At 48.2% G+C, this 16,726-nt stretch overlaps 5 protein-coding genes across 5 annotated transcripts; 3 read left to right on the top strand and 2 right to left on the bottom strand.

Annotated features, from left to right (window-relative positions):
* The first annotated feature begins 231 nt into the window (after positions 1–231).
* On the top strand, positions 232–1,366 carry CNB05460 (Selenoprotein W, putative). The gene is made up of 3 exons (XM_569290.2): positions 232–746; positions 888–1,056; positions 1,162–1,366. Exons 1-3 carry the CDS (start codon positions 373–375, stop codon positions 1,276–1,278), a joined length of 660 nt encoding a protein of 219 aa, XP_569290.1. The 5' UTR covers positions 232–372; the 3' UTR covers positions 1,279–1,366.
* Positions 1,351–4,220, bottom strand: CNB05450 (rRNA processing-related protein, putative). Its single transcript, XM_569042.2, has 6 exons — positions 3,726–4,220; positions 2,975–3,661; positions 2,666–2,922; positions 2,162–2,612; positions 1,961–2,102; positions 1,351–1,897 (listed from the first exon to the last, which is right to left on the bottom strand). The coding sequence occupies exons 1-6, from the start codon at positions 4,047–4,049 to the stop codon at positions 1,446–1,448; spliced, it is 2,313 nt and encodes a 770-aa protein (XP_569042.1). The 5' UTR covers positions 4,050–4,220; the 3' UTR covers positions 1,351–1,445.
* Positions 4,221–5,255: 1,035 nt separating this feature from the next.
* Positions 5,256–9,755, bottom strand: CNB05440 (hypothetical protein). Its single transcript, XM_024656634.1, has 6 exons — positions 9,555–9,755; positions 9,267–9,500; positions 8,223–9,199; positions 7,873–8,174; positions 6,486–7,752; positions 5,256–6,444 (listed from the first exon to the last, which is right to left on the bottom strand). The coding sequence occupies exons 3-4, from the start codon at positions 9,095–9,097 to the stop codon at positions 7,994–7,996; spliced, it is 1,056 nt and encodes a 351-aa protein (XP_024512311.1). The 5' UTR covers positions 9,098–9,199; positions 9,267–9,500; positions 9,555–9,755; the 3' UTR covers positions 5,256–6,444; positions 6,486–7,752; positions 7,873–7,993.
* A 108-nt stretch (positions 9,756–9,863) lies between these two features.
* Positions 9,864–12,512, top strand: CNB05430 (expressed protein). The gene is made up of 4 exons (XM_024656633.1): positions 9,864–10,431; positions 10,494–11,576; positions 11,629–12,151; positions 12,214–12,512. The coding sequence occupies exons 1-3, from the start codon at positions 9,963–9,965 to the stop codon at positions 11,886–11,888; spliced, it is 1,812 nt and encodes a 603-aa protein (XP_024512310.1). The 5' UTR covers positions 9,864–9,962; the 3' UTR covers positions 11,889–12,151; positions 12,214–12,512.
* A 1,895-nt stretch (positions 12,513–14,407) lies between these two features.
* On the top strand, positions 14,408–16,677 carry CNB05410 (conserved hypothetical protein). The gene is made up of 4 exons (XM_024656632.1): positions 14,408–15,862; positions 15,925–16,015; positions 16,091–16,531; positions 16,587–16,677. The coding sequence occupies exons 1-3, from the start codon at positions 15,056–15,058 to the stop codon at positions 16,339–16,341; spliced, it is 1,149 nt and encodes a 382-aa protein (XP_024512309.1). The 5' UTR covers positions 14,408–15,055; the 3' UTR covers positions 16,342–16,531; positions 16,587–16,677.
* Positions 16,678–16,726: the final 49 nt, after the last annotated feature.

Below are 16,726 nucleotides of genomic sequence, written 5' to 3'. Positions count from 1 at the left end.
TGCGCTTGTCTTTCACATTTTTTCCCTTGGTCGTGGGCCCATTGCATACGATAATCTAACTTGGGAAGCTCGATTGATTGCATTGCCGTATGGGCTATGTATCTTTGAAGTAACGAATGAAGAGTATCGTAATAATAAACGTAAGCCTAATAAGATCATGCATGCATCATTCGTCATCATCACTCCGCCTCCACTTTCCGAATTCTCCACACGAAAGATCAACAATTCCTGACTTTTGCTAATCCCACGTTTCTTTTTTCCTCCTCACTTCCTGTCTTTTGAAATTGCCCACTCATACACCTATCGTAATCACTCTCCAAAACTCTGATCCTTTCAGTCCCATTCAAAAGCAGCGGAAAAGGCAAAACGAACATGCCTGAAAACTGTAAAGACTGCGATCAATGCCCCACGCAGCCTGCTTCTAGTATGGCCATGTCCCGAGGTGTGATCGCGCCCGAGTGCAGTCTCCCTGGTGCAGACGTCGTCTCTGTTTCAACTCCTTCCTATGTATCTCCTCAAACTCAGGCTCAGGATCAGAATGAGGTGCAGCCCCGCTTGGAAATCGGAGCTGGGGAAGCGAAGGTCGAGGGCATTGAGAACAAGGACGAAGAAGGGACCGGAACTTCTACACCATCGGCATCGGCTTCAGCAACGGCGACAACGCTGGCTGGACAAGAATTCAAAGCCCCAGATTTAAGAGAGGTGAAGCCTAGTGTGATTATCGAGTTTTGTGATCGATGCAGGTGGTGAGTCTTTTTGAATCCTCTCTCTCTCTCTCTCGCGCGCCTGCCTTTTGAGCTAAATTATGACTTCTCCTTCACAACTCACGTACAAACCCTCATTTCCTTTCACATCCACCCCGGACCCACTTATCCTCACGGTCTTAGGGCTCCACGCGCAACATGGATCCAAACCGAGCTATTCCTCACTTTCCCCAACCCTATCCTGAGGAGTATAACCCTAATGCCGCTTAATGCTCCTGAAACAGGGGGCAGGTTTAGAGTTTGGGTTGATGTTGGGAAGGGAAAGGGAGATGAATTGGCTTGGGATCGAAAGGTACGTTTGGACGTTTTCACGAGTTTGACCGAACTGTCATTCGGCATTCGTCATCCGTCGATGGGCAAAATAGTCGCGAAGCTGATGGCACAATTGATTGTATAGACGGAAGGAGGTTTCCCAGAGTTGAAGGTTTTGAAACAGAGGATAAGGAATTTGGTGCAGCCTGATATGGGTTTGGGACATTCTGATGTTCATGGGAAGAATGGTGAAGCCAAGTGAATGCTGTATATAGTACGGAGGGCATATGTTCGCATAACTCAGAATGATCCGACCGTCTTGTCGTACGTTGTATTATTGAATACTTTATATGCATCACAAATACTGTTCTAGCTCTCTACACACAGATAAAATGATGATTAAAAAAAACCCCGCTTGCCCACAATCTCTTACTTTCTCCTGAAAGCATTCTTGGAAGCACTCCTTTCCGGTCTTCGCCTCTGCAACCTTCCTCCTCGTCCTTCGAGTTCATCATCTTCCACTTGACCCTTCTCCAGCCCCGCACCAAACCTCTCCACTCTATCCCTCCTTCTCGTCCCACCAGAGTACTCATCCTGGTCATCCCCACCATCACTCCCCGCGCCTCTTCCAGACCGGGATTTAGACGAAGGGATGAAAGACATCTCCATACCGCCATCGGCGGCACGGCGCGTAGCGAGGATACTGGGATCTTGCTCGGCTGAGATTTTGGAGGCGGCAGATTTGGATTGAGAGTGGAGGCGCTGGCCAAATGTAGGGAGAGAAGTGGACTGGGAGCCACCAACGACGAGGGCGGGCTTGCCACGGGGCATGGGACGGCGTTGAGAGGGAGCGAGTTGTCGGGGGTCGTACTGTAACAGATCTGGAAAGCGGTTATACTGTCAGCAACCAAGTAGGAGGATACTATACGTGAGACATAACCTACTGCCATCGTCACTTTCGCCACTCTCGCTTCCTTCGTCTTGCTCGGACTGCGACTCTTCTTCATTCTCTTCTTCTTCTTCAAGGTCCGAAGACATCCTGTCACTTTCATCTTCCTCTTCCTCAACAGCAGTTTTCCGTTTGGCCTATGGGGGGAAGGGATCAGCTCACCGTGGCTTACTCTGATTATCAAGAATGGACTCACATTGTTGTTAGCGGTAGCCGGGTTGAGCAACGCAAACTCTCTACTTTCCTCATCGACTTCATATTCGGGGTTCTCCCACAACTCCTTAAATCTGGGATCTTGCAGTAATCCAGGGGCACCCTCTTCTTCCTCACCGTCCTCCATCTCCTCACCTCCTGCCACAGCCAATCCCTTCTTTTCCTTCTTCTTCCTCTCCAAAGCCTTCTCCCTCTCCTCCGCCCTACGTACCCTCTCCGCCAAAGCCTTGTTGACCTTGGGTTGGTCCTTTCGAGCTCGGATACGAGATTCGGATTTGGCCTTGAGTTTCTCGTTGACGATACGGTCGCGATACTCGGAATATGATTGAGGGTTGGCGATAAGACGTGCGGTGGTGTAGAGTTTGAGGGAGAGGAAATAACCGTGCATGTAGGGTTTGAGCGCAGGGGTACCGATAAGGTGGGTAAGACCAAGACTATCATAAAACTGTCAGTTATGTAGAAGATTGATAGAATGAATTGTACGCACGTTTCCAATTCCGCCTTATCGACAAACTTGTAATCGGCATAAGCACTCTTGCCAGCGCCGCCGGTGTAGTCGTCGGCAAGTTCTTCAGTGACAGAATCAAGGAAGCTAGCCCATTTGGGAGCAGGACCGATGTCGGGGATGTAATAAGATGATAATTGGGGAGCGTCACAGGCGACGAGCATGAGACCTGATTGTGGCACAGGGTGGAGGTCAACAAGGGAGTTGGGAGGGTGGAGGGAAAGCTGATTTTCGGATGGCTAGTCTCCGAGTCAGCAGGAGTCACGAAGAATATACTGACAAACGACATACCTGATTCTTATCCCAGATTTTGATCACCTTGCTATCAGCACTGACGACTCGGCCCGCATCTTCATGGGCACCGCCACCTCGTAACCAGTCTACCTTCCTAATAGGTTCACTGTAACCCTGATCCTTGAAAGCGAATGGGGTAGGGCTTCGCAAGTCGTACAGCAACGTGTGGCCTGTTGATGTACCAACAGCCAAAGACAGACCATCAGTGGGGTGAGAAGAGAGCGCAGTGATAGAAAGTTTCGGGGCAGGAGCAAGTACCGAGTCCTGGTCAAATGATTGTGCAGGAAGCAAATTTGAAGAGGGAAGGACCAGACGAGTCAAGGCTGACCTTGATCGAGGGTCCCAGAACTCAACCACACCACCGCCGCCGTCCAAACCAAAACTCCAAAGCCCATGTCTAGGGTTAACATCCACAACATTGACACCCTCCACATCATCTTCGTTTCCATCACCCCACCCTTGAGCTATGCGCAAGGGCGTCATATATCGACCTTCTTCGAGGTTGAATCGGAAGACTTCGTTGCCGGTGCAGCCTACAAGGGCGTCGGCAGAAGGAGAGTGGTAGGCTAAAGAACGACCGTAGATGGGAAGACGGATGGTGTGGTGAAGACCCATCTGAGTATGAAGCTGTAGAGAACGATCTCGTTGAAGGTGGAGAGTCTTGGTCCAGTCTGACGATAATATCTGATTTCGTAAATCAGCATGCACTTGAATAAGTTGCGACATCCTTCACAAATCATGTACTTACCACGAAGTCGACGTTTTCGGCGTCTGTAACTCTCTCAAACTTGACAGTCAGCGCCTCCAGGTCCCAAACTTTCATCATAGGCTTATATGTTCCTGTAGCAATTGCATGCTGCCCATCTTCGGTGGTCTTGATTTTGATTGAAGACCCGGGAAAAGTGAAGTCTTGAATGAGCTCGAGGTCACCGATCTGATGCTGGGTTTTCGTTCGTTTCTTGTGCTTGCCTGGACCTGTAGGTTTCGTCTTGACAGCAAGCCATGAGGGAAGAGAAGCGGCGGAAGTCGATGATGGACCGTTGACGGTGTACACCTTGGGAAAAGCAACCATGGTGGCAAGGTGTTGATGATGTTTCTGAATATGTTCAGATTTTATTGACAGCGGAAAGAAGACGACCAATGGCTAATACGACTAGATGTGGTGTTCTCTTGGTCCTACTGGGCCTTTGTAGGGGTATAGGGCCGGACTGAGTGATTTGAACGTATTGTTTTGGTTGGATGCCTATGAAAATTGAAGCAACAACGCGCAAAATTATCTCCTTGAGCAGCGAGCTCGATAATAACCGGCGGTCGGACATGTCCGCCTCCACTTCCCTTCTTTCCCCCCACCATTCATTCAGAACGCTTGTTACGTACCCACCATCGATCCTACTTGTGTTTATTTTGTCTTGTTATTTTTCGCTTCTTCATCATCAGTGCTTTGTTTCTATCTTCACATCTTTGATTTCTGACAGTAAACTACATCGCCATATTCTAACATGGATCATTTCGAGTTACAAAAATGTTGAAAGAATGAGAGCGGATGGCAAGCCAGCGGCCCTCAATGCACTCGCTGAGCCCACACAAGCATGCCCGCTCAGGTCGTTATGTGTGTGGGATCGACATACCTCAAATCATTAAGCCAGCATGATGGTCCATGATGTGATCCAACCCAGCTACACGTACATCCATAAACTGTTTTCCTTAAAGCGTAAGTACCATACATAATCTCCTTGTTTGCGCAACTTGTTGGACAGAAGAGAAGCATCATTCAACATGTGGTGATTTGGGTGATAAACTGTGGGGAAACCGGGAAGATGACGGTGTGAAACTACGAAGGAGAACGAATGAGGAATATTTTAATATAATATTAGAAAGTAGAGAAGAAGGCTCAACCATCAGTGTTGAATACGGATTATAGATACAGAACCTACATGTATACGTACATGATGGGTACTTAAAACAAAAGGATTAGTAGCTGCTGCTGCTGCTGCTGCTGTGGGAATTTTGCTCGTGGAACTTTGCAATTTCATGCGGGAGCAGCCGGTGTGAACAGACGTGGATGCGGCTCGGGATATGGCATGCAATCATCGGGGTGCAGGCAAGTTGCTTGCTGCTGGTGACATGACCGATGCGTGCACCGGCGGCCCCGGACACGCAACATCGATCGATGGAATCACGGTTCAAGGAAGGTTCACGCAATTCATAAAGCTGAGCCTGCTCGTGCCGCGGCACCCCCGATTTCGTTCCATTGCCTATATATCGACAGCCATATCATTGCATACATTCACTTTCTCGAACATATTATCTAGCGTTTCATAGATCCTCCGATCTTTCTCGAATGTTTCCCATGAGCATCATCCTCACAAGCTTCGGTGTATATAAACCCCACCCCACTGGCCACAGGTTCTCGTTCTCAATTCCCCAATCCACTTACCGCTATACGTACCTTGTCGCCACCAACATTAACGCCACGGCATATTGCAATCCTACGCCATGTCCTCCGTGTCACACACTCCTGCACGTCCATCCCTTGCTGCCCAGAACCCCAACACGACTCGCAGGATGATGACCGCCACCGCGGCTGCTGGAAATAGATCTCCGGTTGTATCGCCGTCGTCTTTGCCCGCTACCCCAGCACGCTCTGCTTACGTCCCTCCTTCCGCTTCCTAGATCGTGCAGCCTGTGAGCCAGCCCGTCCGTGAAACAATCGAGTCTCCTAGGAAGCCGGGTCCTTCCGCGCGAGGATGGCGAAGGAGCTGAATGACCTCCCTGGCTTCACTGATTTCCGATCCCTCAATCCTCTCAAGCAGCAGCACTTCCAAAATAGTTCCGCATTGGTACATGCCCTAGGAGAACACTTACCTCGAGCCTTTTGTGATATCAGCGAGCTCAGGAACAACGAAGAGTGGATGCCCTCCATCTTGTACGAGTCTCAACATCATGATCACCCAGAATAAAACCCTTCTCAATATGGCGTCCGAAATAGAGGCTTTGAGATCTCAGGTGACGGAGCTGGAGGAGAAGGTGAAGATGTGGAATAGCGAATTGGAGAGAGAGAGAGAGAGAGAAAGACGCCCAGAGCCTAAATGGACCAAGCCCTACTTGTGAGTACACTCAGCAATCCGAGCGGTCGCGCCGCTTCTTCTCTGCGAGTAACAGCCGCAAGCGGTAAAAGGAACTTGCTATCTCGCTCCCGACCTTGATGAGATACGTCAAACTTACTTTATCTGTATACATGGCGTCGTTCGAAAGATGGTGCGTGAGAATGCCGAGAAACGGGCCAAAGCCGCTGTATGCTGCGACAACTGGCTGGACTACAACGAGGAAGAGGCTCCAGATGGGTACTTCCTAAAGGATGGCAGGATATTCTGGCGTCCAAACTAGTCCATTCTTCGCTGTGCCTTGTGAGGTGATGTTTAACTCTGATTGCAAGCCGGAGCTAACAGCTTCTTTATCCTTTGTAGCTTCGAGAATCTCGTCAGCGCCGCCGTAAAAAAATGCTTACAGGATGACCAGTTCGTCCAGATTAAAAGCAAGCCAACGAATAACGAATTGAGGGGCGGGTGGTCGATTACCTCAACAGCGTTGTGAGGGAGAAGGAGAAGGCAGATGCGAAGAAGAAGACAGAAGAGGCAAGAATGGAGGATATAAAGGGGAGAACCATGAGAGTGAGTGCTTGCATTACCCTTTGTCATTGACTTGTGCTTCTCTTACCGTGGATTGTATTGTAGTTCCGTGTATTGCTTATAAACAACTGGAAGGACACACCCCTGGATGGGTGCAAGGAATGAGACCTTTTAAAACGGGCAATGCTCTCAGAAAGGGGGGTTCTGCAGAATCTCCACTTCCTCGAACATAACGAGATTGAAGATGTTCTGAAGAGAGTGGCCGAAAGGAGGTCTAGTTCAGCAGGAGATGACGAGGATGAGGATGATGATGATACGTATGACGAGTTTCTGCTTTTGTCCGACGTTTACCATGGAAGTAAGGCAGAAAGACCTGGTTGGGTGGCGATCGAACCATGGTGGTGGTCCCCTGTAATAAGGAACTGACCGCCCTGTTCTGTCACAGTCACCAACTGACCACTCGCCGTTGTCCCTAGATCCGCCTTGCTGTTTGGACTGGCTAAGAAAGTTGGTTGCAAGCCCAAGACAAGACGAAACGCAGGTCAACTCATGTCTTCCACCTGCCGTACAAATACCATCGTACGATCTCCATGGGTTTCCGCCTCGCGTCCGGTCCAAGCAGCCTCGAAGACACGCCAGACGGTCTCTTCCATCCAACAGCTGCGTATACAAAAGGCATGATCGACTGGGAGGCAGCACAGAAGATGGACTCCTCCTTCATTCCCACTTACGAAGATGTTCCACCCGACCCCACCAGATCTCAGTCAACACAAGGTCGTCTCCCGTTTCTGGAGATTCTCCGCCATCATCACTCGTCCGTGTACGCAAGGCTTCAAAAACGCCTTGTGCTTCTGCCCGGACTAGATAGTTACACCTTGAGGAGCTTGTGGGAAAGTCGATGTGAGGAGGGCACCATGCAATATGAATCAAAGCTCCAACGAGTCATTGCAGGTGTGCGTTATAGCAATTTTTCCGAATATCTCGATGCTTCCCCAGCCCCTGTTCTTGATAGCTGCCATGAGATGGAGGAGATGGACTTCGACTTCACTCAAGAAAACGAGGTTTTTGGAAACTGTAATGGTTTTGTTACGGAAGAAGAAGTGGAAGGAGGTTCCAGTATTGAGGAGGCGGCCATGTAATAGGAGACTGGAAGTGGCAGTTTGAAGTAAAGGTTCCAAACACGATAGAGATCCATTATGTAGGAGTTGTTTATTAATCGAAGTCAGCGACAGTGAGACATTGTAGCCTGAGTAGAATGACACTCACTGTCCAGGTCCGTCTGATGTGCAAGTCCTTGACCTTGCCCAAGTCAACCAGTATAGTACCTTGCCCATTTACACGCAAATCCCAAGGCAAAATCGTTTATCCACAATCCTGACCAGTAAGCTCACGTATGTCGGGCAACTGGGACAGTCACAATGATCTTGGTACCTAATGGTGCCGAAGATCTTTGCGGAACACTAACCAGTGCGACTGGGTGGATGGAAGGTAACGATTTCGCGTGGATCGGGAAGAAGAAAGGAGGGGAGAGTTGATGTTGAGAAAACACCTGGATATCTAGTGTTTTCCTGTCAAGGTCGTTAATGACTGTATACCCAATTCAAAGAAGAACTTACTCTTCATCATACCGGTATCCGTAAGCGATTGAGGGCTTGAACCACCTGAAAACGCCAAAGAGTCGGTGGGACAAAATCCTTCCATCAGAAGCTCGTCGGATATGGGAGAAGACGGTCCAGAGTATGCCCGTCATAGTCGGCTGATGAAAGTCACCAAAGCGACGTAGGGGAGGGCGGCACTCTACAAAGGAACACGCATTCTTCCTGTTGAGACGAGGTAACTGCGTCGCACCATCGACTATCCACTCCTCCTTGAAGGTGGGGTCAAGGGGTCGAAAACGATAGCCGCGAACCCTTAGCTCGTGATGGAACTGAAGGAGTCGGTGATACTCTCGCCTCCAGGGGGGCCTGGCTGTTGCGCCATGCGGGGAAGATAGTCCTGAGGAATCGCTCCCGCCGCGTACTCTCCGGCGCAACGCTTGTTGACCCTCAGCGATAGCCAGTTCAAGAATGACCTGAATGACAGCCTTCACCATGTCGCCCAATCGCTGAGGCAGCCCTGCAAAAGCCGTGAGGAAGATTGAGAAGACGGCAAGGACGGTGGCAAGTAGAGGCATATTCCTTGCAGTTGATTCGATGCAGAAGATGGGTTCATCTTGATAAGGGCTGGGTTGCCGACACGAGTAAGGAGGGATCAAGGATTCGGGAACTTTGGTAGGCCATTTGCTAAGCTGATGGCCAAGACGATCACGGATGACACCTCCATATCCATCACCCTCAAAACCTGTTTCAAGAAGAGACTCATCCATCATGATGGCAGGAAGATCATCATAGCCTTGCCTATCATCGATATCCATAAACTCTCTTTCGAGACCGCCTTGTGAAGTCTTTTGACCTGAGAGAGAAGGAGGGTAGGCATCATCGGATAAAGACATGGACTGGCCAGCAGGGGGAGAGGATCGAGGGATCGAGATGTCACCGGAGACGGAATCATCGGAAAGGGGTACAGATGGAAGGGTAGGGGCAGCAATTTGAGGCTACGATGACCATAGGTTAACCCATTGTTGCAGCTACACGGCTCATGTCCATCTTCCGGGCACTCACCAAGGTCGCTTCTGGTCCTATAGGTGCTGCTTCGATGACATCGTTTGTCCTACGATAGTTATTGCTGGACGGGCTAAAATGGGATAATAAGCCTTCCAGTGAAGACCTCAATTAGGAACGCAAGTGCATGACTATTTTGCACCTGGGCGCCCTGCGATTACTACTTCGAGGCATTTTACTGAAAGAAGCGTCCAAACTAGGTCGAAGATTGAGATAGTCTTGCTGATTCGTACGCTGAGTCATCGAACTCGTCAGCTTCTCCCATATTTTGTAAGAATTGAAGCTTACGCTTGGAGATGAGATTGCACACGCTTGGTGACGCACGAAGTTCTGAGCCAATGTCCGTCGAGGGGCTTGTGTCGAGCCTAGTATTTCTCTACAACGCCATCCATGCCGAACCAGCTGCGTGCCCCGGACCTTTCCCCGCAAAACATTCCCACGGTGCACCGCGTTCGTCCCTGTCCACGCGCGTAGTATAAATATACTCATCGTGCTTGTTTGTTGTTGTGAAGATCGATCGACGGAAAGAGAGCCAGGCGGGAACTAGAGCATTTTATTGAACCTTCATTCGTTCATCACATATTCAGTTGATATTTCATTTACGCATCTGCTGTTGCCTTGTCGGACCTTGACCAATCAACAAAAGTCTTCGTATTCGGCATACTGCGTTTCTTGCTCACTGTTTATTAGATCAGTATGAGCCAAACTAGTAACAGTCAAGCCAAGCCCGCCCGACAGCGTAAATCATCATTGCCACCCAGCCTGCCTGACGATGTTACCGACATTCCCATGTGGGATCTTTTGGAACTGGAACCCCCTCCTAGTGACGAAGAATTGGAGAGGAACTACTCTGCTGCTCTGAAAGAGTTATGGCACGAAGAATTCAATGGGGAGTTTAGCTACAATTTTCGACTCTTCTTCAATCTCGAGAGATGTGTCAGAACTCGGCCGCTCCACCCTCCTAGCCTCACATTTCATGTTTTTGTTGGATTTGTACAAGAACGGCCACTGTCTCGCGTTCTGTCAGCAACGATGAGGACTCCTTATTCAAAAACAAAAGTGAAGGCAGCAGTCGACAGGTGGATACCGAAATTGGAAACGGCGGAGGAGCAGGAGGAGGAGGATGGGGATTGGGTGGCATCCAGCAAGTCGTCTGGAACAGACCGTACGTTACTTCTATTTTTTTTTTTACAGCGGGAGTAAGCAGTATCATTAACGACAACACAGACGTAAAGTCATCCAGTAAGGTTACGTCTACGTCATCCTCTCAAGGGGGCATTCGACGCCCGGATTATGTGCTTGAAGTTACATGCCGGCACGTTGGTGGCAGAAAATCCACATCTATCCCCCTCTCCATCGAAATTAAAGCTTTCCCTTTGAATGATTTTGGCCATCCACAATCCCAATCAGAGGCCGATAAAGCTTTCGTGAAGGGTCTGAGTCAGACGGCAATGTATGCGCTGGCGGGATGGGAGATGTACCGATATCGTCGCAGTCTTTTCATTTGTGGACCGGCTTTTTGTAGGGTCTTTGTGCTCGACGACAACGTTCTTGCTGTTGAAGTGTCGTCACCTCCAACCTCTTTGTCGCCCCTCAATGTGCCTTCCTTCTTTTCCTCATACAGTTACGGCTCAATGCCGCATAATCTTATATCCCCTCTCGCCAATGAAGAGTCGGTTTCGCCGACTCTATTCAAACATAACCCTGATTACACTATCAACCCCCTCTCGTGTCGTCTTTTGGAATCATTCATCCGAGGCACTTTGGAAAGAACCCTTCGCCAAACCGTTGGCGAGGCTCTAGGCTGCCAGGCAGAGGAGATGGACACTGACTACCTGTCAGCTTCCCATTCAGGTATAGCTTTTGCAACATTGACTCCTTTGTCGAATAGACAGAATTTGGTTGCCCATGCTCGTGATAACGCCACTATCAGCAAAGCCGCCAATTCTGGTGCAGGCCGTAAGAAAAAAGCTAGCTCTAAGAAGGGTTCCTATTTAAAGACGCGTGGGAATAGAAGAGATCCGGGTGGCGAGAGCGGTGGTGACAGAGGAGCAAGTGGGGGCGATGGGGATGGTAGGGGTGATACGGGTGGTGGAAATGGTGAGCGTGGTGGAGATGGCGGAGCACACTTTTCAGGATCGGGATTTGCCCGCGATGAGGGAGGTGAAGACACCGACGCCAAAAGGACTCATAACCTGTCAGGCTCTCATGATAAGCATCTGCCTATTGAGGCTCTTGATAGTTCACCAGAGGCAGAGAGCGTTGTATGGAAGGAAAGCGGCTGTTTGGCTAAACCAAACGGACGCAATCGTGAGTGCTTCTTCGGCTTGGTTGGACCATTTATTGATACCTTGAATCCAAGGATTTAACGATTGGCTGGAAGCCCTTTCGCAGGCCGAGAAAGCTACTGATATTTCCAGCAATGGCGTATCACCTGCCACCGACACCATCGAAGATGTAGCTGACCTTGCCATGGACTCAAACGAGTACCAACAGTTACGTATAACTACCCTCCTGGCCGATTTGGACGTACGCTTTGTGTCGGTCAGCAGCGCCCAAATGGATGAACTATTTTCTGCTGATTCTTCAGTATATTCATTCGCATCCTACATCACTGGCTAATCCAATGAAAAGGCTGCTATAACCTTCCCACGGGACAAGGGAGTCAATCATAAAGTCAATTGCTCCACATCTTTCGTCTCATCTTCTTCATCCGGCACGCATTCGCTGATGACACCTGTATCATCTCGTACCCAATTGCGATTGGCCCAACCTTCTGCTGTTGCTCACTCTTCTGCTTCTTTTAATTTGGGCCATTTTAAGGAAAATGACGACGAAATTTCCCATGTCTTTTTGGACCAAACATATGCCGGCTAAATTTCTGTGTGAGTACATACATGCATCACTATAACATTGTATCTTCGATTGACCTATTGTATACTTCCAGAAATCATTCACATCCATATGGATCGACTCGTGGCCCAATTCCGAACTCCTATAACTATAACCATTTGACCATCATATGATGGAGTAACATTGATTGGAGCACACAGCCACGTTAATGATACAAGCTTTAATTAACTTAGCCATCCTATAAGTACGGTGACCCATACCGAGAAACATTTTTTAACTATTCAATTGTACGGGCTTGTAGCCAATTGCGACCCAATTATAACTGTGGGCTTTTTATGTCGTGATACGATTACAGAGACAAACATTGTACCTATATGGTCATGAAAACGACAGTGCATGTTACAACCTTTGTAGATTTCAACGAATTATGTGGTTTCCTTCCGTCCTCTGAATGACTGTAACAAATGCCTGGGCCAAAGACAAGTGTTGTTGCAAGCGGTCACCCGAAAGATGATCCAGGGCTATGTTTCCAAAAGACGGTCAAAGAAGTTTACAAGGTCATTTACCGCATGATTGAGTTGTCGGATGGGGACTGACAAAAGTAGACGGTATCATTATCACAGAACACTTTGAATAATAAGCAGTCCACGTATAGCAAGAAGCATATCAGCATAGGACTTTCGCGCCAGGAGAGGAAAGGCTGCGTGCGCTGGGTCTCAAAATAAAATGATGGAATACTTCACGATTCCGCGCAACGTTCAATTTCTTTTCTCGTGCCAGTGGTTTTGCTTTAAGTACCTGTGTATAGGTCTGAACCGCTCAGTAAACCAACGACCGCTCTCTACCATAATGAATCAAAAGATATGAATGCGAACGAATTATACATACGAGCAGATGACTGATTCACCAAAGGTTTAAGAACCAAATCACAGTTTCAACCCCTCGTCTTTCTCCCTCCTCCTCATCATCCTCGTCTTCGTCGCTACATTATGGATCAGTTTGAATGACATCTTTGCACGAATCGCGAAATCCACCGTCGCTCATCGCCGTCCTCGAAGAAGAAGATCATCTAGTACATAGACGCACCACTCAGCACACGACGTACTACGTTAAGATTGCGAAGAAACTACAAGAAGCTATAGATCAGTCTATTATTTCGATCTAATAATTTCACTTAAAAAACATAGAATAACAATTAACTTGAAATGAGATTCTTTAGACGAAAGGCCAAAATAAAAAGCAGTGAACAGTTGTCAGTAGCTTACAGCACGCTCTCAGTTCTTGGCATGAGAAAGGATTACATACGTCCATACGTTGGACTAGACCATCATTTTGTTTGCTTTGTTATTTAGTTCAAGATTCGGTTTTTGACATGGACATATTGCTAGACATGAGGCTGGTGGGGGAGGGAAAAAGAGCAGAGAAACTATAACAACAGGACAAAAAGGACATGGGCGTGCATCATGCATCTTGCATCTTAAGCCAGAAAGTCAATCAACGACAACAGCATAATGATTGATGAAACGTCAAGCCATTGAGAAGCTTTAAAATTAACCGCTGGAATGAAAGGATAAAATGTAAACAAACAGTTTCCGCCAGCCACAAGCCACCAGCCACCAGCCTCATTTTATTATCGGAGAATAACGTTGGATAAGCTTTCTTGCTGTTCTTCTTCTGTTTTTTAATTATACGTAGATGATTTTTTTTTGGTTAGATTTTTTTAACAGTTTGTTGCAGTTTTCCCCAAGTCCTGCTTGAAGTAGATTAAAATGGCGGAAGGTACAAGGCAGAACGCGGTGAGTCGGCACAAGCGACAGACGACCTTGGCCAGCGGCGGTAAATTGAGGGTAGTCCCTGGTCCCTGGCTAAGCATAAGGGCATGCCGGTATGATGTCCGTGCTTCCTTGGTGCCCCTGCAATTTATTGAATTACTTTTTCACACTGCCGTCGAAGTTTGGGATGGATGCAAAATGCGAAATGCGAGCTGCAGCTGTGTGAAGAGGGAGGAGTCTGGGGATGAGCATAATAGGTGAGAAATGGAGAATGAAAGATGAGAGGCAAGGGAAGGCAGAAGGAAAACGAGGAAAGTAATTTACGTTGGTTTATGTTACAGGTACGCATGGGACTTTCTGTTGTCTTTTTCTTGTCGCTGCGAAGTGTAAAGCAGAGGTGCTGCGATTGCTGGCCAGAACTTATTTAGTATTATGAGCCTGAGACAATTGACCGGCCTCACATGATAATTCCCCACGTAGCTATCCGTTTTTCTTTCTCATCATCCATCCTCTTTCCTATCCCAACGCTCTCTTCCGCAGAATACTAAAAGCTCGGTATACATCAACGTCGTCGGGCTTTTGACTTCGGCGCTGGCTGCCAAATTGCCGACCACCGACTCCCATCGGCCCTTGCATTTCAGGTGACTTCTCACGGCTTGAATGGAACACGCGGCTGTCCCAAAATAATAAACTAAGCATCAATTTAATCCGACAGAAATTGCACTTCCCTGCGCTAGCCCCGAATGCCGGAAGTTGCTCTCTGATTAATATCTCTCTTGTGTTTTTAAGCTTTATCTAGTACTGCCCACCAACAGTAGCCTTGATAAAGGCAATTGTGAAATATACAAGTACGCCTGTTTCACGGGTATTTCTTCAACCTCTTCTCGTTATAACATCTTCCATCGCAAGGGGACGCCTGTGCTGGCATCGACATCTGTATACGTCCAACTGCTGTTGTCCAAGACGAGCTTTCCACCAGTCTCCAGTTCCAGCCACGAAGTGGGCGATACACGGTCTGTCCCGAATTAGCCATCACCGGTCAACGGCTTCCAGCGAGCGCGCTCAGACTTGTGCACGCCTGCCTTTCCTGTATTCCTTTGGTGTCGCCCTTCACTGCCGAATATACACCAAAACGCACGCTTAGAACAGTCATACTTCTACATTATGCACTTTGACGAACCTATATCACCACGCTCGCAACCTTCCAATCTCCCTGGATTCCTCCCTGGATTCGAATCTCGCAGAGCCTTCAGCTTGCCTTCCATCACCATGCCTTTCAACAACTACGGTAATAACAACGCTCCTCTCCTCCCGCTGACCCGTCACTCCTTCTCTGGTCATTCCTCACGGCGCTCAGCTGCGCGAAGACTATCATACGGCATCAAGAACCGGGCATCTCAATATCCCTATTCCGTCACTATTGGTGGTATCCTCACCCTCGCCCTCTTCTTCTTTGTCTACACTAGTCCTGGCTCCGATCTTGGTCGGTACAATTCTGCCGCTTCAAGATTACACATTAGGACCCCCAATGAAGATATATTACCCCTACCCACATCAGAACGCGTGATACACCGTCCAGATTCAAAAATGGACAACGGCGTCATGCTTTTAACAGTAGACGAAAACGAGTTAATAGCAGAAGACGACTTGTTCTGGGATACTTATACCGAAGCCGAACCTCTCTCAGCAGAGGAAGCTGCTGCCGAAGCTGAACTTCAAGCACACAAGCAAAATGTTCAAGCACAGAATGTAGCTCAGTCACTAAGGGCGTTGGTCTGGTGGTTGGCTGAAGGTGGAGTTTTGCCGAATGATTTCGAGGTGCCGAGCAAGTCGCATTTGAAGAAGATTGGGTCATCGGGCTTTGAAAAGTTGTTATCATCGATTGACGCTGGGGAAGAGGATGAAATCATATTTGAAGACGGGTGGGCAGACTTTGCGAATAAAAGGTATAGAATCGTCGTTTTCTCCAAGGTGAGTTCAGTCTTTTTTTCGTCTTTTGCTCATGTATAATGCTGACGGATGGATCATTCTAGACATACTGCCCGTACTCTAAGAATGCCAAATCCATTCTTGGCAAGTACCATCTTTCTCCCGCACCATTCATCATCGAACTTAACCAACGATGTAAGTCCCCATCCACCTCCACCCAACTGCCATAAGCTAACCTGTCGTTTTTTCTCCTTCCTTCTTCGGATATAGCCGATATGGAAGCCCTCCAAGGGCTCTTACAACGTTTCACCAACCGCCGAACCGTCCCCAACGTCCTCCTCGACTTTATCTCTATTGGCGGTTCCGACGATATCACGCTCTTGCATTCCGAAGGCGGATTGCATCGCAAATTCGAAGAGATGGGTGCTTTCCCCGGGTTGGTCAGGCGAGCAACAAGCTTGCTGCCTGACTCTGAGGAGAATAGGAGGGATGAGTTCGAAGATCATGAGGATCGATCATGAAGTGCACGCAAAAAACAACGCACTCAAAAGAGGCCAGCCAGGAATCAAGAATCATTAGGTCCAAAACACTATTTGGTCGGATCGTCATAACGTTGTCATTATAGATTGGTATTTATCCCGGGGTGTAGAGTGAGCATGTGGCGTACGGTTTAGTGGATCCTGTATACTGTGCGTGCGAGGTACAAACATAGTTAGTCAATCTAGTCAATCCATTCACTGATTCAAGAACTCATATCAATTTGAAGCGATAATCTTTAGTTTAGTTCCTCTTTCCATGTTTCATTAAGTCTTCACAATTCGGAGCACAACCCACCATATGCAGCATTATTACAAGTGACTTTGGTTTCTTGCTTCAAAAGTCAAGGGATACGGAAAGTCAATGTCA

The sequence above is a fragment of the Cryptococcus neoformans genome (assembly GCF_000091045.1).
Source record: "Cryptococcus neoformans var. neoformans JEC21 chromosome 2 sequence".
NCBI lineage: Eukaryota > Fungi > Basidiomycota > Tremellomycetes > Tremellales > Cryptococcaceae > Cryptococcus > Cryptococcus deneoformans.
This window is presented reverse-complemented; position numbering and strand designations above follow the sequence as displayed.

Coding starts and splice junctions, on each gene's coding strand:
- CNB05450 (XM_569042.2), bottom strand. CDS start 4,049: ATGGTTGCTTTTCCCAAGGTGTACACCGTCAACGGTCCATCATCGACT. Junction 2,923..2,974: donor AAATCTGGGATAAGAATCAG/GTATGTCGTTTG, acceptor CTCGGAGACTAG/CCATCCGAAAATCAGCTTTC. Junction 2,103..2,161: donor CGGCTACCGCTAACAACAAT/GTGAGTCCATTC, acceptor TTCCCCCCATAG/GCCAAACGGAAAACTGCTGT.
- CNB05460 (XM_569290.2), top strand. CDS start 373: ATGCCTGAAAACTGTAAAGACTGCGATCAATGCCCCACGCAGCCTGCT. Junction 747..887: donor TTTTGTGATCGATGCAGGTG/GTGAGTCTTTTT, acceptor TCACGGTCTTAG/GGCTCCACGCGCAACATGGA. Junction 1,057..1,161: donor AATTGGCTTGGGATCGAAAG/GTACGTTTGGAC, acceptor TTGATTGTATAG/ACGGAAGGAGGTTTCCCAGA.
- CNB05410 (XM_024656632.1), top strand. CDS start 15,056: ATGCACTTTGACGAACCTATATCACCACGCTCGCAACCTTCCAATCTC. Junction 15,863..15,924: donor GAATCGTCGTTTTCTCCAAG/GTGAGTTCAGTC, acceptor GGATCATTCTAG/ACATACTGCCCGTACTCTAA. Junction 16,016..16,090: donor CATCGAACTTAACCAACGAT/GTAAGTCCCCAT, acceptor CTTCGGATATAG/CCGATATGGAAGCCCTCCAA.
- CNB05440 (XM_024656634.1), bottom strand. CDS start 9,097: ATGTCTTTATCCGATGATGCCTACCCTCCTTCTCTCTCAGGTCAAAAG. Junction 8,175..8,222: donor GGATACCGGTATGATGAAGA/GTAAGTTCTTCT, acceptor CGACCTTGACAG/GAAAACACTAGATATCCAGG.
- CNB05430 (XM_024656633.1), top strand. CDS start 9,963: ATGAGCCAAACTAGTAACAGTCAAGCCAAGCCCGCCCGACAGCGTAAA. Junction 10,432..10,493: donor CAAGTCGTCTGGAACAGACC/GTACGTTACTTC, acceptor ACGACAACACAG/ACGTAAAGTCATCCAGTAAG. Junction 11,577..11,628: donor TAAACCAAACGGACGCAATC/GTGAGTGCTTCT, acceptor CTTGAATCCAAG/GATTTAACGATTGGCTGGAA.